Raw genomic sequence first — 26,194 nt, forward strand, 5'->3', positions numbered from 1 at the left:
TGGAACAGATGTGTTGCTCCCAGCTTCTCATTAGCTCTCAGACTTTAGCGGCAGGACAGTATGCAGAAATCAAAGAGCGAAATTCAAACAGAATCAGTATCATATTTATCGGAGGGACGGGTTCCTATAGCTACGGGACTTCTATTTGGTGATTTTGGAGTAAAGAAAAAAAAGGATTGGATTTGATTGAAGAGAAGTTTGGGAGGGGTGACAGGTGGGTGGGTGGGAAGTTACTGGAACTTTTATTTATTTATTTTTTTAAATTTTGTTTTACTTATCCTCACATTTCTGGCTTGGGTACGCACCATGGGGGGTGCGGTGGGCGGGGTGAGGATGGCGGCCGGGGGCAGACTGGCGGGGAAGGGCGTGAAGGTGTGCTGGTGGGTGTGTTGGTGCTGGTGCATGTGCTGGTGTTGGTGAAACTCGGCCCTCAGGAGCGACACGGGGGCCAGCGGTGAGGCGGACGGCCCCCGGCCCCGCTCTGAACTCTGAACCAGGAAGCGGTTGTTCAGCTCCTGCCTCAGGAGGTCATGCTCTGTAAGAAAGGAGAGCGAGGAAAACCAAACAAAAAAAAAAAGCAAAAAAAGAAGAAAACAAAAGGGGGGGCAGGGAGAGGGAAGTGGGGGACACAAGAAAAAAAAGGCACGGGCGCCCAGTCAGTCTTCACAACAAGGGTAGAAGAGAAGAGAAAATAGTCACCTGGCATTCTCTGTTTCTCCAGCTCATGCTGTGAGGGTTTTCTACGTGGGGACTCATTGGTGGTGGTAAGAGAGTTGCCTGTGACAATGTGCCAATCAGAATCCCCGAATGAGGCTGGCAATACATGATTGGTTGGTTGAATGATATCAACAGGCTGGTATCTAAAGACAAGAAAGAACCAAGAGTCATCCCAGCAGAAAACACACACACTCTTGCCCTCTATTAGAAAGTTAATGCACAACTGGCATACAGATGTGCTCATACGTTTATGAACCCAGGCTAAAGTAAGAGGAATAAAAAAAAAATCCTCTTTTGGAAATGATCTTAATGCCTTAATTAAAAACATTAAGAAAAATCCAACCACTAAGGACACCAATTTTCTTTGTGAATAAATAAATAAATGTTCTTCCTTAAAATACAGTAAATTCACATCCCCCTATGTTAAATTCCCATAGAGGCAGGCAGATTTTTTTTTTAAAAGGCCAGTTATTTCATGAATCAGGATACTATGCATTCTTGTAAAGTTCTCTTGGCCTTTGGAATAAAAATTAAGATCAATTTCCAAAAGATGATTTCTTTTTTTTAATTTCCTCTTTTTAGTCAACTTTAGCATGGGTTCATAAACGTATGAGCACCACTGTATTTATTACATATTTTGGAGACAGCCATCATCACTGGAGACATTTGTTCCCTTCTATTGCAGTACTTGTTCTGGAGAAATCGTTGAAAATATTGTCAAATCGTTACAAATGACATATTGTTGGCCGGGGAACACGTTATTGTGGTTGTTGAGGTTGCATCAGATTGCTGACCGAGTGCACCATTTTTCAACACGTGACTATTAAAAGTGCTGCTTTCAGTACACCAAAGATGTCTCCAGCTGTGATGATTGTCCAGTTGATAGCTGACATTTTCCAGTGTAGTATCCAAGCGTTTGTACGGTCACCTCATCGCTCTTCTAAAATTACTAAGCTACAGTAAAGACAATCCATCTTAGAAATTAAAGTATGATGTTCTCCACCAGTGAAAATAAGAGTTTTACTTTATTTTGACTTTTGCTTTTATAGTGAAATCAGATGTATGTCCACCCGGTGACTTGCTTGTGAGGCCTTTTGGACATTTTTCAAATTAGGTTATTTGAGCTATATGTGGCCACTTCACTAACTGGACTGCTTTCCTGATATTTACAGTCAGACCAATAAAGGAATATGCTTATCTTGGGGAAAGACCTTATTACCTGGAATACTGTATGTCTACATGTTAATATTTCATGGGCTGCATACAGTACTTTTGAGATTGATGCATTTATTATTCACTTATTGATTCTTGAAACTGATCCAAATCCAAAGCAATCTTTTCATCACAAGACAAAAAGCCTCGTGTAAAATATGTTTTCCCTTTAAGAATTAAGTATGCCAGCGTAACAGCCTTTTCAGCCCCATGTATAAAATCAGTAAAGGAGGAAATAAACAATGAAAAAAATGACTTATGATATCATTAGAAATATAAAACATATACTGTACTGTGCAGTATCTAAGGATAAATATCTAAAGAAATGTAATAAATGGGCACTTACCAGATCAGCAAATTATATGTGAACACTTGACAACTTTCAACACCATATAATACATATTTTGCTAATTATTACATGTTGAAGACTAGTTCTCCAGTTAGTATGCATTGGTACTATGCATACAGAAATATTTTTTATCTGTAAATGTAACATGAATAGATTAGCTCTGCGCAGCTAAGTCTAGTATAACTGAAAAATAAAAATGGCTACGTCACTATGCGAACTGCAACACAGCCTGTATTGAGTATGTATCGAGTATTGAGTATGTATGAGTATATATTTACAGAACACTAGCACACATCAGTAGTCAAAGATGCAGCTTAAGAAAAAGCTTCAGATCTTTAGAAAAATCGGACTTTCTGATTTTTTTTAATCAGAACACTTCTGATAAAGAAATGTTGGAACATAGTAAACATTACCACGCTGCATGAATTTCCTATTTTGTCAAAATTGCGTTAAGCCACTGTTGGTCCCCCTAAAGCTACCATGTTTCCTCAGAGTTTGTGTCTGCGCTAACCATGTGAGATGCGCGGCTTTACCTGGGTAGGGGGTGCCGGCGGGGTGCCCAGGCACCACTAAACTGTTGGTCGGTAAGGTCGGTGGTGGCGGCAGTGTGGCTGGGGTTGCAAACATGGCCGGATGGCGATGGGCCGGGCTCCGTAGGGAGGAATAGTGCGAGGTAGAGAGATTGGATATGGACAGAGGCAAGGCGGGGGCTGAGGATGGGAGCCCGCTGACGTGGTGGTGAGGGGATGGGGACAAGTGCTGTTTGGGAAGACCCAATGGACTGCTGCGGTGGCTGAAGATTTAATGGGAGACAAAGGAGAAAAAAGGAATTATAGTTTATTAATGCATTTATTTTTTTTTGGGGGGGGGCATTTTAGACTTGTATTTATAGCTGAAAACATGACAGGGGAGAGAGAAAGAGGGGGAATGACATTCAGCAAAGGGCCCCAGGTCGGAGTCGTACCCTCGGCCGCTGCGTCAAGGACTAAAACTCTATAGAGGGGCACCTGTTCTACCAGGTGTGCTACCGCTACAGGAAATCCTTCCTACCACAGGCAATAAAACTCTTTAACACGTCATCACTGGGTGCTAGATGAGACTTTTAGACTCCACAATATTGCACAAAGGGCAACCTGCACAATTGGTTCATTTCCATGTTAGCATACATTTAGCATATTATTTAAGCAGTGGCACATATTGTTTTCCCATCCTGTATATATTTAAATATTTGTTCTTATATTTTATCATTATATTTTAGTCCTATTATTATTATTATTTAATGTATACTATATGTATGTATATTTTTTACTAGTATCTCATTTATATTTATATTCTGTGTTGTGTTACTAATGTACCTGTGCTGCTGTAACACCGTAATTTCCCATTTTTTGGGATCAATAAATATCTATTCTATCTATCTATCTATCTATCTATCTATCTATCTACCCAGGCGCCCAAACACATACTGTATTTTAATCATTTACAGCGTTCAGTCTGAATCCGACAGTATGAAACATTCAGGGAGAGTACTACTACCGTGTGCTGCTGTTTGTATGTGATATCTTGTGTACATTTGTTGTAAATATATTTATGCTGTTTATAACTGTGTGTTCACTTGCTTTGTTTTTAATTCAGTATTAGTTCAGCTATACTGAGAATATCTTTGACATGTTGCTTTGACAACAGGAATGATTTTCCCCCAAAAATTGAAATTTAACCCTCATGTTGTCATGGGTCAAATTTGACCCCATTTAAAACATATTTATATCATAACATATGGGACGTCAAAATAAGCACCAGAAATGTAAAACACAAAAAAACTACAAAACGTTGGGAAAAGCAACAAAAAAGATGATTTAAAAAAAACAACCTCAAAAACATCGCAAGCACCTAAAACTATGAAAAAGTGACAAAGACTTTGAAAAAAGCGAAAGAAATCTTGACAATAGTGACCAAAAATGTTAGAAAAAAACCACAAAAATGTCAAAAAAAGAAACTTTAAAAAAAGCGACTTAAAACACTGAGATAGGGACAACAAAAGCGTTTTTTTCATGGTTGACAGGGAGACAACCCAAGGGTTAAATAAATTAGGTGAGGGCAGACTGAGAGGATGAGGGGAAACGGGACATAGCTGAATGTGTTGTATGCTCCAAAGCGTTGCTTAATGAAAACCAGTAAATCTGACGACTGGTTAATGCAAGTTAACACGTGGCGGAAAATCAATATCCACATGAAAACAATCAATGTTGTGTAGAATTGTACATTATGTTGACGCATTGGACTACATTACACTAATTTGGAAATTGCTGCAGTTTATTTTAGTGCCGTCTCCACTTGACTGCCAGGCACATGTTACAAGCGAGTGGCAGTGATGTAACACCCTGATGTCACAGGAAAAGATAAAACAGTGAAAGTGAACGCCACGCCCTGGATACAATTTTTCTGCTTCCCTAGTGAGATTTCTAGAGATCTAATAGTGCATTCCATTTGTACTTGGAATTGGGAAGTTCAAAGTTGGAAACACGCCCCCTGAAGTCAAATTTTCCAGTTGGAAAGTCGGAGAACCTCACAGTACCCCCAACCTCAAAATCCAACATGGCTGCTCCGTGCATCAACAGCAGTGACCGCTGTAGTAACATTCAGTTTATTAGCACTCCTGTCTTCTTTGTGACTCACTAAATCAGTCACACACACAGTCCCTTCCCAGACCATTCAGTCCTGTTTGTGGACAAGTTGTTGTAATGCGGTTTAATCGACTGATCCACAATGGCTAACCTAACTAGAGCAAATCCCACTGTGAATTCCCACTTGTTAAATCAGCTGTAGTCTCACATGGCAAGACCCTCCTCCACAGCGTTGCGAAGGAGGGTCTGGCTAGTCCACACTAGAGCTGAAGATCTTTGCCCAAACCCGACCTCGTCTAAATTTCTATTGTCTATTGGCTTGCGGTCTGAGTTGCGCGGTCAGATGAGATTAGCACAGAAATGTCCTATAGCCTACGTTAGTCATGAATAAATGACTCATTCTTGACAAAAGGCACATGATCTGTGTGCGTGCGTACATCTGAATAATGACGTTCTGTAACGGGTTTGGCCTTCTAAAAAGCTGACAATCAAAATGTCGGGCTCAAGCCTTGTCGGGCCATACAGCTCTAGTCCACACAGCATTCTGGGATGGAGAAAAGGTGCTCTAGTTTATTGGCATTTCTTTAAACCAATTACAATCTTCTTGGGCGGCGCCAAAATAGCCTCGGGAAGGACCTTGTTTTGTCTTTTTTTGCAGCTGTGGCTTCCGATTTACAGAGTAAACTGAACGCACTATTACACAGACATACCTCAGCTGCTGAATATGCCATTAACACAGCAGCAGTGTGTTACAGTTATAGCATGAATGCACTGGTAGTGTGTGCTTCTTTTTGCTGGTTGGTTTACAACAAGTCTTGGTGGGCAGCCATTTTAAATGAAGTACAAACGCTTCCTGTTGTGTACCTGGAGGCACGCGTGTACCAACGTACCTGATGTCGTGGAGGCTGCTGTACTGCAGCGGGTGATGCAGCTGGTGGCTGATTACTGGCCGCGCGTGGTGCTGTGGGGGCGGAAGAATACGATGCTCCTGGTGCAAGTGTGGGTGGGGCTGGGGGTGAGGGTGGGGGTGAGGGTAGGGATGGGGTGGCGCCCTCAACAGGGGAGGGCTAGGGACAGGGGGCGGAGGTTGCTGCTCCCTCTTGACACTGAGGGGAGGCGGGGTGGGGAGGCACGACCTAGGGGGCTCTGGGGGGGCCGCCGCTGCAGCGGGGGCCGGGGAGCCCGTAGGCGCCGAGGCTGGGGTGGGGCTGGGCACGGGAGGCGTGAAGGGCACCTCGCTGATGCTCTGCTCCTGGCTGCGCTGGAGACCAGATACTTTGGCCGAGCTACAAGTCTTGGACTCGGGACTCTCATTCGTCGGCACACCTGAGAAGACAAGAAAGTGCAAAATGTAAGAATAAAATATGTAAATCCCCTTTCTGAAAACAGTTCATCTGATGGTGTAAATTATGTAATGGCCATCTCAGATGTCAAGCTATTTCCTCAATTCAAAAACATCTGATAAATCAGGTAATAGACATCCAAGGATAGCTGTTTGCTACTGTGTGTATTCCAAGGATGTAAATGATCAATGATGAGTCAAACAAAGCTCTCTGTTCTGTGATTCAATGCTGTCCCAACGTCTTCTGCCCAAGGTTCCTCTGTTTCCCCCTCCCTAGGTTCCATTAAGTGTTTAATCAGGTCATTTTCATGCTTGACTATAATCAGATGATCCAATTTCTTCCCGCGATCCAGTCAGTATGAATAAATCACAGCTAATTAAAGTTAAATGTCGGCCCCTATTCAGGGCTTTGCTGAGCACACAATCTGGCATGAAATAATTATGTTTCAATTGTGCTGTGAGGAGAGATCGTGGCCCTTTATCTTGGCCTCTCTGCTACAGCGCCTTTCCATCCTCCCTTCCTGATCTTTCAGGGGATTTGGGAAACCGCAGCAAAGCACTCTGAACCCGGCCACTTTGTCTTTACCATTCATCAGGGGTCTTTTCAACAGACATGACGCTTTTATAATCAGCATTCCACTGAACAACGACTTTTCATACTTAGGCTGTTGCAATTTAATGACTGTAATTATATATGCTATTGTAGCAGGAAAATCTTAGTGGCAGAAAATGCAGCATCTCGACCCCCTTGACGTACAAAGAATCTCAGAGCACTTATGAATCTTAATGAAAAAGAAAAATGCATTTGGCCATCTTCTACTTCACTCAGAGTTAAAAGAAAAGCAAAAATGGGCCACCAAGAAACTGAGTTTGAGGAGATGGTATAGTGCTACAAATAAAATAGCTAAAACACGACTATAGCTTCATCAAAGACTCTAGTGGTGGAATTTGGTTTTAAACACAGAAACACTGCATGCATAGACAATCAGAGAAAGAAAGTGTTCACACAGATAGAGAAAGATAGAGACACAGGAAGAGAGAAGACAGCCTGGTGGCGATGGGGCTCTCTAAGCGGCTCTAATCTACAGCTAAGATGCAGCAGTACTTCAGTCAGAAGGCTTACTAGTGCCTCAATTAAAAAAGCTCCACAGGCACTCTCAACGGTAACAAAAAAAAATGAGAAGAGCCGGGAGCTGCTGTCAAGCCAGTGAGAACTCGACATGCGGCCCACTAATGGAATATCCAGTCCCTATTAACAGCCTGCTTAATCTTTCAAGGATCCTAACACCCATAAAAAGACCAATAAAAAGGCAGGGCAGAGCTTTTATTTTTTTATTTGTTGAGCACCCCCCTCCATCGCCCATTGCGTTTTATAGGAGAAGTGGGGCTGGCTAAGGTGTCACGATTTTTAAATGAATTCCAGGGTCCAGGCGTATATAGACCTCCAGATTTATAGGGGTCTGGGATTTGGAATAAACTGTCAGGCTCCCGTCGCTGCAAGTGAGAGACAAAGAGGAAGACTGAAGGCAAAGACGGAGAGACGGGCACAGACAGAAAAACAGGCGATGAAGCAAATATCCACAGTCGACATGTCGCCATTGGGTAGTGTTGCCGTGGCAACCTGTTCTCCCAGACACAATGAGAGGCGAGTGATACTGAAGGAAGTCTCCCTACGACCACTAGGAGAGAGAGAAAGAAAGGAGGGAGGGGGGGTTTCTAAAACTAATGCTAGGAAGCCAGGGCCACAGTGAGCGCCGGGTTATCTTAATGATGATTCTAATGGGCTCTAATGGAGGCAGGGAGGTATCAGCCCCGACCAACCCATCCCTCATTAAAATAATCCATCTGCAAGCTAACACACACGCACACAGCAGAAGTACAGACACACAAAAAAGTTGTCAGACACACACACACATACATACACACAAGCTCCAACATCTTCATTTTAGGGAGGGTGAGAAAAATCAGACCATATGTATTGGAGAAAGCAAAAGGGTAAATCATTTTAATTATTTATTTGCTTCCGAAGAAAGCAACTAGCATTCTGGGATGTTTTCCTATTATATTGATATAAAATGAAATGCAGCGTTATTGTGTGATAGCCCTTTAACCTGAAGCTTCATTAGCAGCAAATTGTAGTGAACAATTAATGGTAGTTCAGTTACTGTGAATACTTTACCTAAGAGATTGCTCTTTCTCCGTTCTTTTTAGTGGCAGCCATTTTGAGTGTACTAATACGCAGTGATACCAAGTAGACAGCAATGCCTCTCTGACACATGTCACCTAAGGGCTATATGTAGCAAAATCCCTATTTTTTCAACAAACAATGCTCCCTCACCGCAAAACCTGTCAACTGAAGTCTCAAGCATTTCAACAAACTGCCAAATTCTTCCTAGTTTTGATCTTCTGTTCCTCAGGACATGGATCACACTTCCCTTTCCCCGCAATCACATACTGAGGAAAACAGTAGGCGAGCCACAGGCAGTCATGTGAAACAAATGCCATACAAATGCTGTCCTGTAGCAGCCCTGCCCCGCAAACCTGAGCAGATGGTGCGAGTGAGTCAGGCAGGTTGGAGGGCAGCCTGGTGGTGGGGGGTGGCCCCCTCATGTCTCCCGTAAGCTGGGTTAGTGCACCAGGGGGACAGAGACATTCCCTTTGGGGTGTTGGCAGGTCTGCGCACCAGATGACATCTCATCCCAGTATTGATCTTTTTATAGTTGTTCCTGTGGGCCTGCTTACTCAGGGGGATTGAGCCATGCCCTGTGCGCACGTGCCTGGGTGTGCAGTGATACGGGGTTGGGGTTGGAGGGGTGGAGTGAGGAGGGAAACGGGGACTAAGGCAGCAGACGGACAACAGGCCACTGGGAATCGCTGGTCATGACTGATGTGTCCAGCTGGGAATCTGGAATAAAGCCGGTGTCGCTACACAGCTGTTCCTGCCTCTAATATCCTTCGCTGGTGTGACTGTTTTTCCCTACGGAACATCTGGAGAGCTGGCACCAATCTGGTCCTATGTGGCCTTTAGGCAGCCAGATGGCCTAGCTTTTGAATGGATTGGACCAGTGTGGAATGGCCTGGCCTTGGCCTGGACTAGGATGGGCTGGGCGTCATCATCGGAGAGATTAACATTGCTTTGAGTAGCAAAACTGTAGCCTTTAAAAAGCATTTACTTTGAGGCCTGTTTTTAACCACTTTATTTTAAACACACACCTAGCTACCTGCAAATGGACCAAACAACCTCATAAACGAGGGCCCTGGAGAATATTCCCATTTGGCCTCCAGCTAAAACCCTCAGCAAACTAATGCTGTGAATGCAAATAAGTGTGTTCCATAAATTACCTGCTCACTGCTGCCTCCATGCCAGTATATACACAACAGCCGGGGAAATGGAACCTGTATGCAAAAAGCCTTTTCAGCTTAGATACGAGGTTATGCAAATCTTCGCTGGGACAAGGGGGGTCGGGGGCTAAGAGACGCTTAAGGCCACTGGGTGTTCTCATTTACTAGGCAAACACTGCGGTTCACTCCTTTCATGGCTTTCCCAAAGCATAAACAGTCAAGGCACTGATAAAATAAGGACATGAACAGACAGATATTCAAATAAAGCGGCATATCTGCTGAAAGACGTTGGTGGATGCAGGAGGTATGTGAGAATGCACGCTGCCTTGATTCCCCCCCCCCCCCCCCTCCTGCTGGCTCTGGTTGACAGAATATTCTGCTGCTCTTGACGGTTGAGCTCACAATGATTTGGTTTTTGTACCCCTCTAGACAAGCAATCTGCACAGAGCCGAGGCTTAGCTCACGAGCGAGTGACTGTGGAAGATGGCTATAACAGATACTGGCAGAAGGCAGGAAACCACAGACTTGCCAATCAACACTTCATTGCTGTGAGGTATTCTGTCAAAAAAAAGGTGGGGTGATTTTGAACTAAATAATTTTGTACGAGAGGAACAGAAGGGCTGAGCGGCATTGAATCATTGTGCTAATAATAAAATCATAGGAGAAATTTGCAGTAGCTTGCTTTCTTCCACACTATTTAATCTGCCTCGGGCATCTCCAAGCTGGTAACAAGGGGAGCCAAGGCGACGTTTTTGCAGAATCACTCAGAGATGTTAATGGGGGAGTGGACGAGGAAAAAGCTGGCCAAGATAGCTGAAGAGTGGGGACAGCTGGCACGTTTCAATTATTTCGCTCTGTCTCTTCGCCGCAGCTGACAAAAGGAGTAGATAGCAGCAGACTGGGGATGGGTGTTAAGCTCTAACACGTTTACAGTCAAAGCCCAGGCATAAATTGAGAACCTAATGTTCATTTCGGAGAGCTGGCAGCTCAAGCTGCGGGATGAATCAGTTTTTCATGCATATCGGATCCCAATTCAAACACCAGCCATATGGTGCAGGACACATATGCCATTCACCTCTCGTGGCACATATGCCAGTGTTGTGGAAGGGAGCACGTCTTTAAATTGGAGAGGAAAGAGTGAGAAAGAGCGAATGACAGAGGTCCAAAAGTGGACTGTCCCAATCCTTTTGTGTCATATATGGTCCAGTGGTGCTCCAAAAGCAACGTTAAACAATCATTAACCCCTGGCTATAATGTGCTGCAGACAAGCAGGACGCCTCCACACTCACACTTCACTGTTCCTCCTGCTGAACCTCCATCAGGGCCCACCCCCCTGCAGAGCCCCTGTGCTCCGTGACTGCCATCAGTCTCGGCTTCTTCTGAACGCAGCCGGGTCACCTGAGGTCAGTGCCACTGGGCTCTCCCAAATAAAAGGGTGGACATCTTGGAACTTTCAACCGAAAGGCTCAAGTCTAATGGCTCCTCTGACACGGCCCACCCTGCCAGCCAGGAATTTGACCCCTTTCACTGTCGCTGACCCATCACCGACCCTGATGACCATTCTTACCCTGAGGCCACTGTGGACAGACATCCAACAGGCAGGAAAAGGGAGGGGGGCCATCTGAACTTTAAGGATGAATTTTGTGTTTGTAAAAAAAGAGGAGCCTTCAGGAGTTATTTGTGCAATGCTGCAAGCACTAGCCTTATCATTTCATTAATTAGCATGACACGCCTGCCTGATGGACTTGAACGCCTCAGCGGCAGCTGTCTCAATTGATTACGGCAGTGGACGTGGTGCTGCAATTATCGAGGTGACTGGAGACAACGCCTGCCACTTCTAATAAAGGACTTAACTCCTGCTTCCCACATCACAGCACAGCGGTGGGAGGACAATGGCAGCCTCCCTGTGTCTCCCATACCTTTAAAACCTTTTCAGAGTCTCTCCATGGGCTGCCGTGGAGCTCAGTGTGGGCTGGAGTTCTCGAGCAGCATGTCAGCTTTACTTAAGCTTGCATAACGCCTGAACAGTATCACTTTGGCGCCCCACAGGAAAGCATCCTCTATTAGCCCACCAACTGGCTCACAATCCATGAAGAATAGAAGGAAAGGAGGTAGGGAAGAAAGATAGAGAGAGAGAGAGCGAGAGAGCGAGAGATGTAGGAGACAAAAAGACAGGGAGCTTTTGCCAGGAAGCTTCAAGTCCAAGCAGAAATGGAGGGAGTGAGTGCTCGGCAATGTAAACAAAGGCAATGCTTTCCTGCCTCATTTCATGTATGAACATGCATGAAGCCCACATGTCTCTAAGTGGATATAATATTATCTTTCAGTGCCGTGCTGATTACTTCTCAATGGAAGGGAAATAGCAGGGTGAAAATCCTTCAACAAATCCTAAGTGGCATGACAGTGGGCTGAAAGAGCCTGCATGTTTTTCTTTTCCTCGTCCTCCATCTCCATTTTCACTCCCCACTCAAGAAGCACAGCAACAATTGGAGGTTGACAGCTCCTAACCGTGCACCATACCTCATTCACTGTTTTGACATAAGCATCCATTGCAATTTAGTTCCGTGAAAGGGGTAGAACAAACATCTTTGGCGACGTATCACATTTCCTCAAGTGTTTTGCAGATACAGGGGTTTTTCGGTATGAGTATTACAAGCTGTGGTTTAGATTAAGATGTTGTCGGAGCTGCTCGCATGCTTCATGCAAATGCAGCATCCATTTTCATAATGTCAAATAATACCCTCCGACAGCAAAGAATGCTGAGGCAGCTAGCCTTTTCATGTGGTGGTGTTCTATAGGCGGCAACGGCTAGAAACAAACAACTGCCAGAGAACGAGATCGTCAATCAACCACCACATTTCTTCTTCTTGTCATGTTTACATGTTGAAGCATCCTGCTCTTATAAAGATTTCTTTGTACCATCAGGGCATGTCACAGGAATGTCACTGCATGGAATGAATAATAAAGCAAAAACAATCTACGTCAAATTTGCTAAACCAAAAATACATTTCATGTGCATTTGAATATGCATATGGGCGGAATCATGTTTCATGTAGATGATTCTGTCAATACAGAACTGTTGAAAATGTTAAGACTTAAGTAACAATTGTTATTATTGATTAATTTGTTGATAATCTTTAAGTCTTTCTTTCATTTCTCTGTATTAACAATAGAGAAAAAAATCATTATTTTACAGAGCCAAAGATTACATATTTTAGTCCACAACCCAAAGTTATTCAATTTACAACTATGCAAAACATAGAAACAAGCAGCAAATAATTGCAGTATGTTTTTTTTCTGATGAAGTACTTACATTATCAATTGATTATCAATTCTATTATTCAATTATAACTGATTCATTAACTAATCATTTCATTGATATTCACGATACATGCACAGTATCTAAAACATTGTTTGACCACTATCTATTTTTCATTTACCATTTCATATTGGCCTACTCTGTAAGAAATTGTATCTCTAAATGATCTCCAGAGTAAGAGCCATCTCCCCCACAGGGATGGTGAATGCAATAGGGTAAGATCTTAGTGGACTATTTGTCCAAAGATAGCACCCCAGTGTGCAGTAAAGTGCTGGGGCTTAAGTTTCACATATTGGCGGCCCCCAGGGAAACATACTGTCCGGTATAGACACACTGATGTAATCAATGCCTGTTCCATAGGAGGATCCTGCTGCTGAGCTGCTCCTGGGGTGCTGCTGGGTAATTAGGCTTACAGATGGAGACCCAGCAGCTGTTGAAGACTAGACTAGAGCTGCCATTTCCCGCTGCTAATGGCTACACGCTAGAAGAGTCGCTTTTTTTCCCCCTTTTTTTTGTTGCAACAGTCAGAGCTTGTACGAGCTGAAAGTAGACACGAGTTTTCTTTTTACATGTCAAGGCTGATGACACACTTAGAGGACTGAGTTGGAGATGTTTGGAATAGCTCTCATACAGAGCTTTGTTAGACCACACACACACACACACACACACACACACACACACACACAAACCTCCACCCACTCACACACAACCACACAATCTGTTTCACCATTACATGGCAAGAAAAGAGTGACAATTGGAGGGTGTATCAGGTTCGTAAACACTTGCTGTCCTAGCTTGCACCCTATTCATCCTTCTTGATACGAGAGAGAGAGAGCATGACAGAGAAAGAGGGATACAGTGACGCAGACTGGGGGAGAAAGAGGGAGAGAGGGGTTAGTTAATAAGGCAGAGGAGAGGGGAGAGGGAGCAGAGAGCAGGAGGTTGTGTCAGGTAAACTAATGGAGACAAGGCCCGGATCCTGACCTGCGGGGCTGCTGCTAACCTAAACCCACCACCGCCTGCCCCCATCTCCTCTAAGCCCACATCCAGGCAGGCAGCAGCACACACAGACACAGGTAGGAGAATCTGGGTGTGACCTCATCCAGCCATTGTGGATGAGGAACATTAACAAACAGCCTGCACGCTGTTTTCAGTTGCCGCATTTCACTGTGGCGTTCCAATTGCGGCAAGAGAAAAAACTGTATTTGTTTAGAGTGTGAAGGCGGCGTGTCCGTTTGGGGAAATGTGTGAATGTGAGGAGAGGGGGGTGCACGGTGAAGCGGGAGTGAAATTGGACTCAGAAACGAGCCAACTCGCTTGCGAGATGAAACAGACTACACCAGAAAAAAAAAACAAGACAACACAAGGCTCTAGAAAAGTGTCGAGTGAGGCAGGCTGGCACAAAAGCAAAAAAAAAGGAAAAAAAGAAACAGAAACAAAACAAACACACTTTTCTTTCTGCTCGACATATTTCAGACTGCAGATGACAAAACAACACTGAAAGAGTTAGAGGAATCAAAATCAAACCGCCAAGTGTGTCTGACTGTTTCGTGAATCCGTGTCGAAGCGGAGGCTCCACACCACATCAAACCCTGTAAATTCTCCTGAAAGCCTCCTCTCTCCCTTTAGCAGTCAGCGCTTAGATTATTGTGTGCAGCTAAAAGGTAAGTGCTGGGAGTGTCACACTTGAGAGTGTGTTTTAAGCACCATAAAGTATCAAGACCCAGATGGCTCATCCTCCCTGAAATACATGTCCACTCTACCTCGGCTCCAGCGGCACCTGCTACCCGGATTAGGTCAGTACGCCATCCCAGCACACTAATACAGTGTGCCGGGGCTGATAAGGAGCCCGGGGCACTTCAGCACTTGCCCTACACTTAACAGTTGATGAGTCAATACCTGTATTATTAGTGATAGCCGTATATAGATCTTTTCCATAAACACAGGGAGCCATGATTTTCAATTAATTTGTAAGTATTAGGCTTCAACAGATCTTTTGAAGATATCAGTGCTGATAGTTTTGGACTAAGCTTGAAGACGATATATAATAATAATATGTTTAAATATTACATCCCAAATATTTAAATATTTCACACAAAAAAAAGCTTAGACATATTTGGGAAATTCCAAGTGGCAGTAATGATGACTTAATTAACTCTAATGATAAAGCGCATTGATACATAATCAAAATGCCTCAATTTAGGTTATGGACTTCTTAAAAGCAAAGAGTACTGTGCTGGTCAGTGCTACAGTATATATGTAATTAATCAAAGTACATTTTATAGAGGTGCAAAATCCCTAAACTTAACAAAACGCAAATATCAGCAGCGTATCTCAGTCCAACACTGGTCGATTCTGCTGTGTACACACTTCTCCGTGGGCCATGTGGCATTGGAGCAATTCCTCTCGCTCCTTCCCAAAGCAAACAGCAGTGAAATCCCAGTCCTGCTGCTCACCCCTCAACACAGCAGCACTAACCCAACAGCCACGGAGGTTGGAGCCCATGCTCTGCTGAATGGGGTATTACTGCCAGTCAGAGGCCATTAGGGGCCCCGCCACCAGGGCCCAGCACAGGGAATTCACCGGTAGCCAAAAACAACAGCCAAACAGATGACTGTTTGAATATTGGAGGAGACCACACTGTGCATTTTCGTTTTTTTTTAAACCTTCCCTGAAATGTCCAAAATGCAGGCCCCTGTGTCTCTGTCTGACCTCCTGTGTGTTAAACACTGGGGCGATTAATAGTGCTTGTGCCGAGTGAAATACATAACCAAACACAAGCCCTTTCTCAGCGGTGCGTGTCGGGTTACTGCTTTCACCATGTGTTGAGTTTAAGGCTAATAGCTGGGCTCTATCACAAACCTCTCCAAACCCAGCTCTCTGTCAAACATACTGTACTAGTCCAAGCCTGCATGTTACTTCTAGACATAGGGCTATGATAAGCCCCTGACAGAAGCATGGATGCTTATAAGCCGCCACTGGAAAGGTGTGGAGCTCAGAAATACTAAACAAACAGTTAAAGAAGACCACCCATCTGGATATACTTGGAAAATATTTTATATGGCAGGCTGAGATTTCTGTTTGATTTGAGATCTTATTCCCTGGGTTGTTCCCTCTGGCACATTCTTCTCACGCATGGATGTCCTTGTCCGTCATGGAATCTGAAGCATTTTTACATCCGTTCTGTTCCTGGCGATGGTTTTCCCATCTTTACAAGCCTGTGTGAACTGCTTCCCAAAACGTTTGTAATATCCATCTAGGCTGACGACTGTCCCCTTGCCAGCGATTGTACATTATCCAAGCGTCGTGTTTGGCCACAATCGCCTACCATCTGGCTTTGTCAATGAGCGTTACAGCCTCATCTGCAAACAACATTGGCTCTGAACCACTCAACACAGATGAGCTTAAAACGCACATAGCGGGGAACTGGGATCTTCAAACAAATGCATGGCGGCGGGGGGAGAAACCTACTCTCACAGCTTGGAATAAAGGATTAAAAACAAGAAAACCTGCAAGTGATCACAGACGACACGCTTTACATTTCAGGCCTGACTGTAGTGATAAGACGCTGGTCGTGTATTCTTCCAAGTAAACAATGAAAATGCCTTCCACTCCGTAAACATCTCCATCGGAGGAGGAGGATTAAGATTAGACAGAAGATGTGATGAGAGCTACTGCTCTCTGGAGTTATCCTTTCTAAATTCTTCCCTTTATCCCCTCATCCATTTTAGCCAATGGCGGTTCCCTGCAGAGATGGGATCAACCTGGGTTTTACAAGTTGGTCAGCTAACTGCAGGGGCTGCAGCTTATCTTCCAAAAAAAGCTCTTCCCTAATCAGGGAGCCTCTGATTCACTGGTGAAGCATCAGCTCCCTACTCACAGCTAAGACCTTGGTTTACAGTGAAGCAGTTAGTGAACTAGACCACAGTAACGGGGCTGGGTTCAGCACACAGCTGTGTTGTCAATGGGGTTTATTTTCGTTTCTTATAAAAGTCATTTATTGACTTATCCTTTCTCTGCAATGCTTTGTCCACTTAGCTTAGCCAAAAAACTCATCATATCATATCTTAACCTTTTGTCGGTGACGGTAGTCCTGAAACCTGATTTCATCATTGAGAATGCCCTCTCCCTGCAGTGTGCTTCGACTGATGGCTGCACAAATAGAAATGTCAGCTGAGGTGTAAGCGTCACCTCGGGGTCAAAGCCACAGTATAAATTCATATGTGCTTATTATCTAGCGTGGCGTGCAACGCTGCTGATGGTGTGATAGGTGAGGGGAACCATGTGCATGGATGGCAGTAAGCTTGCATTTTATCATTTAACCTGAACTGAAGAGACAGCACTGAAAGCCCCCAGGGAAGTACTGGCCTCGATTGTGGATAGGAGATGGCTTTGAGGCTGAACTGTACTGCTCAGTATCGAAGCGATTCAATACATTCACTTTGACTTAATCTTATAAACTGTGAAGCCCTCAGTATATGCCAACCTGTTCTTAACAGTGAGCTGGGGAGCACGGCTCAGAGATGACACACCCTTGGCATTACACACCGAAGATGTATAGGGAAAGTGCAGCAGCCGAAATGCTGGTGATGTCCCCTGACAACTTATCCTAAAACTCATTCATGGCCGTTAGTGATTCTGTAATTGCTCCCTCTCCACAGCTAAAGCGGAATCCATATTCAGTCAATGAACCCAGCGCCACACACTGGAGCCTAATCACACAGCCTTCAATGTGACTCCCATTTTCTGTCACAACAGCTGATCGCCACCCATGGGCTCGCTGAAACAGATGACAGGCATGGGCAGGACTGAGTGACAGGTGTCAAGTGTTCTGACATGTAATGGCTAAGATAGAAAGGGCGGACAAATACATTGACAGTAGCCGAGTTTCTGTTTCACGTTCGAAGCTCAACCAGCAGTGACCCAACACTCTAATCGGGGGCTAAGTTAATATTTCATGCACTCAGGGCTCTTTGCACAGAGCATGACTTTTGTAATGGACATAATAGCACTTTGCAGGGGCCACAGAGTGCACACAGGGATAGCATGACATATCAGCTCTGATTTTACAAGCCAACTAATTGCCATGCATAGATAATCAGGAGTGTCTTTGAAAAACAGGCGACTTGTAAGAGCCGGTGCAGTTTGACATCACTTCCTGAATCATTCAAAACCAAACAATTCCCTTCAGTCAGCTTTTCAAGGTGCCAGGCCATAGAGGCATTGTGGGTAATGTGGCTTGGTTCCTGACTGCCTGCCACTCTACATAAATAGTACATGACCATGTAATCGTAATTTAAAACGCTATAAATATTGAAGAAGAATTAAAATAATTTATGGAACACCGCAGTGTAAATGGATCTGTGTGTGTGTGTGTGTGTGTGTGTGTGTGTTTTGTCTCCTTTCACTCTTCTCTCACAGTGTATACTGAAACGATGGGCAGCAGCGGTGCAAGCTGGGAATTCTGTAATTGCTTTTTCTGTCCCTGAAGCAGGTCTTCCTGCTTTAAATCAAAAAAGGCAATCTCTGTCAGTAATGGCTCAATTAATAATTAAACACGTGTCTTATCTCCGCCAAGCTCCCCCCTATTTATTTTCATCTCTCTGACAGGGATGGCTGCACAAACAGCATTAGCACTATCAATAAAGGGGGTATTAATGGAGCCCCTTTCTCCAAAAACAAATCTCCCAGCTCATAAACTGTCCTATGTCTGTGAACACTAATAACCCAATGATGAATAAAGAAACAAGCCATATACTACATGGTTTTCTTCAATTTCTGCCAAGTATGTTCTCTCCCTGAACTGTGAGTGTTAGCTAACCTGTCTACTTTCTGTATTCTGCCAGGAGTTTGTACCTTTTTAATATTTAAATTAAATCAGGGGGAACACATGAGCTGCTGTTCAAGATCAGTAACAAGTGAGGTGGTGTTAGAGGAAAGAGGGATGGTTTACTTTATGCATCCAAAACTACCAACCTCCTCTCTTTTGCACATAGTCTGACTGTCACACACAAGTGCCCAAACCCCAAAACACCAGAGCTTGACCATAAGTGCTATGTCAATTCGGGAACATTGGTCTTCTTGATAAAGGAAGCATGCCATGCGAACGGCTGGACTTTGTCAAACACATCCCAGTAGGGACTGGAGGTGAGCTTCACCAGGCTTAGATTCCACAGCGGTGATGGCTGTTTGCAATTCCAGCACTTGCTAATCCTGCTGTGGGAAGCCTCTGCAGTGCTCAACAACATGTCTGCCCTCCAGTCATTCATCCAGCCAGCCAGCCACACTCTCCATCTACTTCCACTCAATCCTGATTCAACGGTGGCGAAAAAGCTGATTAGTTGGTCAGAGGGTCAACCTCCATTCATTATTTAATAGGTGAGAGGCTGCAAACAGCCAGGCCGGCTGCCGAGGTTGGTGATACATTACACTGACCTGGCCAGCGGAGAGCTGCCCGGCCGAATACAAACATGCTCTCTCATCTACTTCGCTATGGCTGAGATGCCCTCAATACCCCCTGCCCCTGACCTTGCCGCTCCCTCTCCAATCACAATCCTTCCTCCCTTCTCTGGCATTCAGAATCCAGTAGGTGGGACTGTGTTTCATTTTGCTGTGAGCTTGCACTGCAGGAGCAGGCCCTTACCTAAGGCTGGCCCAGGTAACAGAAGGAGGAGGAGGAGAAAGAGGAGGAGGAGGAGAAGAAGGAGGAGGAGGCCATAGCTCTTTATTGACATGCAGCAAACAGCAGCGGCGGAACAAAGGCCACTCAGTACCCATTGAGAGAGCAGGCCTGAAGACAGGGTGGTTGATTAGCGATTCGACACGGGGACCCTGGACTGTGTAGCACATAATGAGAGCTTAGGGAGCAGGCCATGAGCTGATGGGGGAAGGAGGTACAGCGGAGGCGGGCTGAGGATAGGAGAGGAGAGAGGAGGGGCTCTACCATAAGGAATTGATTTCCCACAATAGAAGATTGATATATGAGTAAAAGGGCTCCAAAGAAAGAAAAAAAAGCAAAGGGGATGACAACCTAAAACCTTAACTCAGCACGGAAAGTGTTATATTAAAAAATTTTGAGGATAAGCCCTAAACCAGCCCCGCTAAATGGTTTATGCTCTTTTTTTTTTTTACTTCTGTGCAATTAAGCAAATTTGGGGCCCAAAATCCCCGCGAGCCCTCTAAAGTGGTGGATTTTGCTTTGTCCAAAACTTTTATCTCCCCGAACACCACGCACCCCATTTCACCTTTTTTTGTGGCCCCAAGAGATTTAACAGGTCGATTGCATGATGCAGTTTTTTTGGGTGCACCTCCCCCACCCCTTTTTCTCTGCACGCTTTTTCCTTTTTTCCTTGGGCAATCCGTATGTTGGGCCGGGAATTTAATGGAAACAAATTTTTTAGCCCCCTTTAAAAAGCCATCTAGCTAACCCCCCCAAAGCCCTAATCCTGGTTCGCCCCGGGGTTGCTGTGTTCCGCTTCTGTAAAGCTCGTTTAAAATGAGCACAAGGGTCAAATTAATAGGGTTACAAGGGCCAAAACCTTTAGAAAGGTTTTTCCCCTCTTTTTCCCCCTATCCCCAAGATGCCCCCGGTTTTTCCCGGGGAACACCCCACACAGGAGACCCACTGGGCAAAAGGACCTCGAGAGCACAAAGGGGCAGGAAAAAACCTTTTCATACCACGCTCTAAAAAACCCCCAGACCACATTCAACAGGTCACTGCGATTCAAAGTTTCTCAATATTTTTGTCCCTACAGCTAGGGGATAACCCCTACCTTTTCCCTAGGCGCAGTGGGAAATTTTATAAAGGGGTACCAGGAATTTTTTTCGTCTGTGGGAGGTGCCCCGAGCTCAGCAGCTACATTTAGCTTCTCAATCGCCTTCAAGCAAGTGACAACAGCAAACTCTGACCTGCGATTCAAGGAGTAGCCCTGAGTGGAGCACAAGTCTTCGCGGCGCTTTTACTGAAACATGCCATCCTCCAGGAAATCAATAATTTGCAGGAGGTTGAAGACAGGAAATAAACAAAAACCAATAACTGTTAGATAATGTTTGGCCTTTGCTGTACCTTTCTACCTTCAAACCACCAACACAGACAGACATCCAGCAGAGGTGGTGCTAGCTATTGGGTAACAGCATCCACAGAGAACTGCTCAGTGTGTGCTGTGTTATAACAGATACGATGAGCTTGATGATGAAAAGTACACATGAGAGAAAGAAAGCAAGGGTGTCTGGGTTTCGCCGAAAACCATGTTCTGTGTGCATAATTACAGCGCTTTTCCTTTACTGATTACTATGTTGGTCTTTCCTCGCCTCTATTAACCCTGAACCGTTTCATTAACATGACAGACTGTGGGCCTGTGTGCAATTTGGACTTAACCTCAACTGTTCGTACTCGTAACTGCTCACCAAAATAAAGTTCAGAAAGGAGCACAGTGTGGCAAGGCAAGGAAGAGTTAAAAGGAGCAACACTCATTACCTATAGAAATGTACAAGCCAAACATCATCACAGCATTATATATTTATGCGTGCCATAATGTTTGTGTGTGTGTGTGTGTGTGTATCTGTCGGAGCGTCTCCCAGCCAACAGCTCGACAGGCCTGGTGATCAGAGGAAAGCAGGCTTTTCATTGGTCCCAGAGGACTGTGAGCGAGACTGGTAATGGGACACATACGCCGCATTCTAAACCACAGGAAAACAGCCTGTGGGCTGCTTTGTATTACAGACACACACACATACACACACACACACACACACACAGACACGAAACCAGTCTAGGCCAAAAACAAACACTGTCCTAGAATCCATTAAAGCTCAAAACAACAACATCGGAATGGAAGAAGAGAGTCGGCTGGTGGCAGCTCTGCAATTGGAGCGTGATACCATCGTCACCAAATCACTTCATCAAACTGCTGATTTCTCTGCTGCCTCACCTTTTCTAACCCCTATTTCTAATCTGGTGCCCTTCTTCCACATTAACCAAACAGGATCTGGTTGATCTGTGTGACAATCAGGAGCGACTCTGATAGGATTGTCTGGATGTAATTCCAGAGACCTAATCCTCAGCCCTGTGTGCACATTAGCAAGAGTCACAAAGCCCTCCGTTGGCCAGCCGACATGCACGGGGTGTGTGCGTGTGTGGATGTGTGTAAAAGACAACGGCTGTGTATTTGCCTGCACTAGCTGTTCTTCACAGCAGAGTATGTTTATACGTAGCCATGTTCTGTACGGGCATGCCGGGAAATAAGTCAACGCCCTGACAGCTTACAACAGCAGTAGTCCAGCAGCCCGGTGGAAAATAGATGGAGCTGGACGCGGTCTAGTTGTTTTCTTAACCATGCAAGTCTGGGAGTCATTGTCATTGTGAACGCTGGTTTCACGAGGCCGGCGCTGGTCACAGGTCATCTACATCACATGGCCGACAGGCCTGGTTTCTCTCCTCCATGTCAGCCATGCTTTTCCACTTAGCAGTCAAAGCTACTGAGCTAAACCGAGAAATACCTTCATATGCTGTTGAAAGGAAATCTAGCTTTTACAGTGGATGATTGGATGTGAAGGTGAGGAACACTGATGTAAACAAAGACCTCTAATTTGTAATTACCAAAAGGAGGTAGATTTACACTGATGCTACAAATATCCGCTCTACTTTGCGGATAAAAGCATGGTCCAAAATGAAAAACACAACACGACTGGTTAACAGCTTTCTTTAACAACAACCACAAGACAAGTATCTTTATCCCTGCCGTACTAATATATTAACTATGTATAGTCAGTTTGACCGTGAGTGCTACATTTTCACGACTTCATTTAGAAAATGGTTTTCGACACATTTTCAACAAATATTAAAAGAACTAATGAAAAGGCAATCAAGAGTAAAATGTGTCTATGTGACCTCCCAGTTTATATTACCTTTGTGTCTATTATGACAACACAACAATTTTAAAAGTTCAGAAGAGTTAAGCTAATCTATATGTCCAGTCTGTCTTGCAGACATCCCAGACACACCCCCCCCAACCCGTCTCATATGGCCAGAGTTTCCACTGTTCTGCATTCCCACCTCCTTCTCCCTCTGCTTGCCTTAATGGCCCTGCTTCCTGGTTCCTGCCCTGGGGGGACGTGGTCTGCATGCTGCTATCTGTCACTTGTAGGCTGATTGCACCTCTCCTCCCGTCCCCGCCTCCCTCCATCCACACAAAGGGACACCTTTCTCCCTGCTCTGTCCCTGGCAGACATCACTGCATTTAGTGAATTTACAGGTGCAGACATTCTTTGCCCACATAGGATACACCAACCACATGTATGTGGTTGGCGGCACTTGGACAAACAAAATCAAGATCATGGTTGAACATACAAAAGCCTTAAAATCCACATATGTGCATATGTTAACACACAGACACAGGGTTTGTGTTGTCTGGAGGGCTGACAAAGCTCTTTCTCTCCTTCCCTTGGCATCCATTGTGGTCCAGGCCTGCTGTCAGAGAGCTTGTATTGCCTCAGGGAAGTTCCCATTTGTGGGAACATGTGGCAGGGAGGCTCTAAATCCCCTCTAATGAACCAATATGTAGGAGGGCTAAGCCTTTGGCGGGGTCGTCCAGCAAACGCCACTCTGTGCTCAGGCAAAAATGTATGCATATGTAGTCACCAGACCTTGTTTATGTCTGCTGACATTTAAATCTGAATGGGAGCTGCAGGATTAGAGCCGAGGAGATTTGGACTCATTCGCAAAGCCCAGTTGTTGTTATGAGTATGAATGTGGCAGAGGAGGAAAAGGCTGAAGAGGGAATGGAGAAAACAGAGCGGGCTCTTACCTTTGGGTGTGGTGGGGGAAAAGAGCTTCTCCGATCCTACATCAGACACCTGGAAAAACAAGAAGGCAGACATTTAGTGGATTTGTCTGATGAGCTGAATCGGTGCTATTATAAATATTATTCATCAAAACTAATGCAAGCCCTGACACACATTTTGTCTGCCCAGTAAAAGGCGTATTCACCCACAAATGTGGCCACTAGTGACTGGAGGAAACGTCCAGCTGCCACACAAAGCGTTACAGTCAATCAAAATATTCCAATCAGCCAACGGGAAGAGCTCCCTCTGCACCCGAAGGTCTCTGTCTGGTTTTTTCCTGTTGAGGTAACATTAGATGGCACTGTTGTGCCACCTGAAAACCCTCTAAAGAAGTGCTGTCAAAGACAGAGGAAGTCAGTAAGGTGGCCATGCAGCATTAGAGCACAAAGGCTTCTGCATACACGCTGGCGCTCAGAAATCACATTTTTGTCCCGCAATATCCTTGAATGGAAAAACACATCTCATGAATAGAATGTGTATCTAATCTAAAAGCAATATCCTTATTCACAGATTCAATATCAAAGCCAATATCAGCCCATACTGGAGGTAAACAGATGATCTGTCAACAACAGGAGCATTTATTGGGTCCGAAACAGTTGTTACTGATTGGGCTGATGCGGCTGACAGTGAGGAATGGAAACCTGGCGGACTGGAGTCAAACGGAGGCTGAGTCACTCGGGAGAGAAAGGCACCTCACTATAAAGTGATAGTGGAGACTTCTAGACTAAACACTGCTAGGTATTTTCCTCTTGGCTTTAGACGGACATGTAGATTCTGGCGAGCACCACCTAAATCAAAACACACCATACATTTTCACACATGTTCACTGGCCAGATGGGGAATGTTTAAACAATATGACCAAAAAAGCAGTAAATCCACACAAAAGCTGGTATTGTGCAAAACACCGTAGCATAAAATTGGTGTGCTTCGATGATAATATTAACAATGAAAATCCTGCTCAGCCTGTAATATCTGCCCATATAGGGGTTTTGTTTAAAGCCAAGATTTCCCTTTGCTTTAGATCCTCTCATCTGGTTTCTGCACACTTGTAAAAAAAACTGCAAGAGCTGAGCATATGTTCCACCCAAAGGGCCCGAGTGTCCTTAACTGCCATGCTTGTATTTTATGCGGCACAAAGGGAGCATATGTAAAGAATGAACAGTGAATCAGAGTGAGTGCAAGAGCGACGGAGACAAAAAGAGAAAGCAAATCGTTTTGTAAACACAGATGGCTGTCCTTGGCATCCGTGTTAGTTCTTCACAAGTGTTTTGAGGACGTCCTCTTCTTTCCAAGACCTCCCAATTTCTCCTTCGCTGCCACTGTGTTACTGTTCTCCAAAGTGTTTGTCTGTCTGCGCTTGATGTCTCATCTCAGCGCTAACCACAACAGTGCCCAGGGAAAGCAGCGATTTGCTTTATTCACACAGCAGCCACATGAAATGCAGGTCCAAGCCATAACGGAAGACGCTTTGTGTCTACTAACAACATGAAAAGAATTCCCAACGTGATGTGTTGATAATTATGGAGAGATATTGGCCCATAAGTCACATTCCACAGCGACTACACTGCGAGGGAAATACATAATTGTGATACATGACATTAAGAAGTCAGTTGCTTGAAGCTTCTGGTGCTATGTTGTAATTGTTCTCAGAGTCAGCATTACAAGACTCTGAGATTTGAAATGGGAATCCTGCAAACATTATGCTTGATAGCATTAGATTCATTAACAGTGCCATTTTAGCGATGGCCTTTCGCTTCAGATGGCACCATGTTAGTTATGAGTAAGGGTGCTCCGATTGATCGGTCACCGATCGTTATCGGCCGATAAAGGCTTTAACCCTTGTGTTGTCTTCCGTCAGAATTAAAAAATCTTATTATTTTTCTAGTTATTGTTGAAATTTATGGTCAATAAACCTCATTTATAGGAAGTTATACCTACTGTTTGAGTTAGTAAAAGCAGAAATTAGGAATTATTTAGACTTAAGTAAAGGAATGGATGTTGATGGATAATCACAGACTGGAATATGTCAACTTTTATTCAATACTATTTCAAAAAACTTCAATGTTTTTTTCAAATGCTATAAAATTGAATAAGATAACCAAGTAGAGATTTGTACTTGCCAAAGAGCGTTGTGTGGAATCAATCCTGTTATTTTGAGTAATTACAATTGGGTAGTTAAAAAGAACATTGATATAGGAAAACGGGTCAGTTTGACCTGAGGACAACATGAGGGTTAAATAGTTTGATCGGTGGTTTCCATAAAGGCCGATCAGATCGGCCAATCACATGACGCACACATGGGAACAATTGTTACTGCTACTGAAAAAATGTCTGCAGTGATTGAAAGGCCATTTTTTACATTTTGAGCTAGGACAAAAAGCTAAACAATAACTGATATATTCTCTACACATGTGTGACTGTTAGCCATGGCTTCTATTTCCAGTTCA

General features: G+C 44.4%; 1 protein-coding gene across 13 annotated transcripts in view; it reads right to left on the reverse strand.

The window, feature by feature from the left end:
* Window positions 1-26,194, reverse strand: part of fbrsl1 (fibrosin-like 1) — a 307,681-nt gene that overhangs the window by 13,393 nt on the left and 268,094 nt on the right. For 12 of the 13 annotated variants that reach the window (XM_032516007.1, XM_032516014.1, XM_032516010.1 and 9 more), the window contains 4 exons: window positions 23,711-23,759; window positions 5,793-6,228; window positions 2,812-3,071; window positions 285-535 (listed from right to left, as the gene is read on the reverse strand). In XM_032516007.1, coding sequence (XP_032371898.1) covers window positions 285-535; window positions 2,812-3,071; window positions 5,793-6,228; window positions 23,711-23,759 — 996 coding nt within the window. Of the gene's footprint in view, window positions 1-284; window positions 536-699; window positions 861-2,811; window positions 3,072-5,792; window positions 6,229-23,710; window positions 23,760-26,194 lie in introns of all 13 variants that reach the window. The other variant, XM_032516016.1, reaches the window with a different exon arrangement.

This window comes from Etheostoma spectabile, chromosome 5 (genome assembly GCF_008692095.1).
Source record: "Etheostoma spectabile isolate EspeVRDwgs_2016 chromosome 5, UIUC_Espe_1.0, whole genome shotgun sequence".
NCBI classification, from domain to species: Eukaryota; Metazoa; Chordata; class Actinopteri; order Perciformes; family Percidae; genus Etheostoma; species Etheostoma spectabile.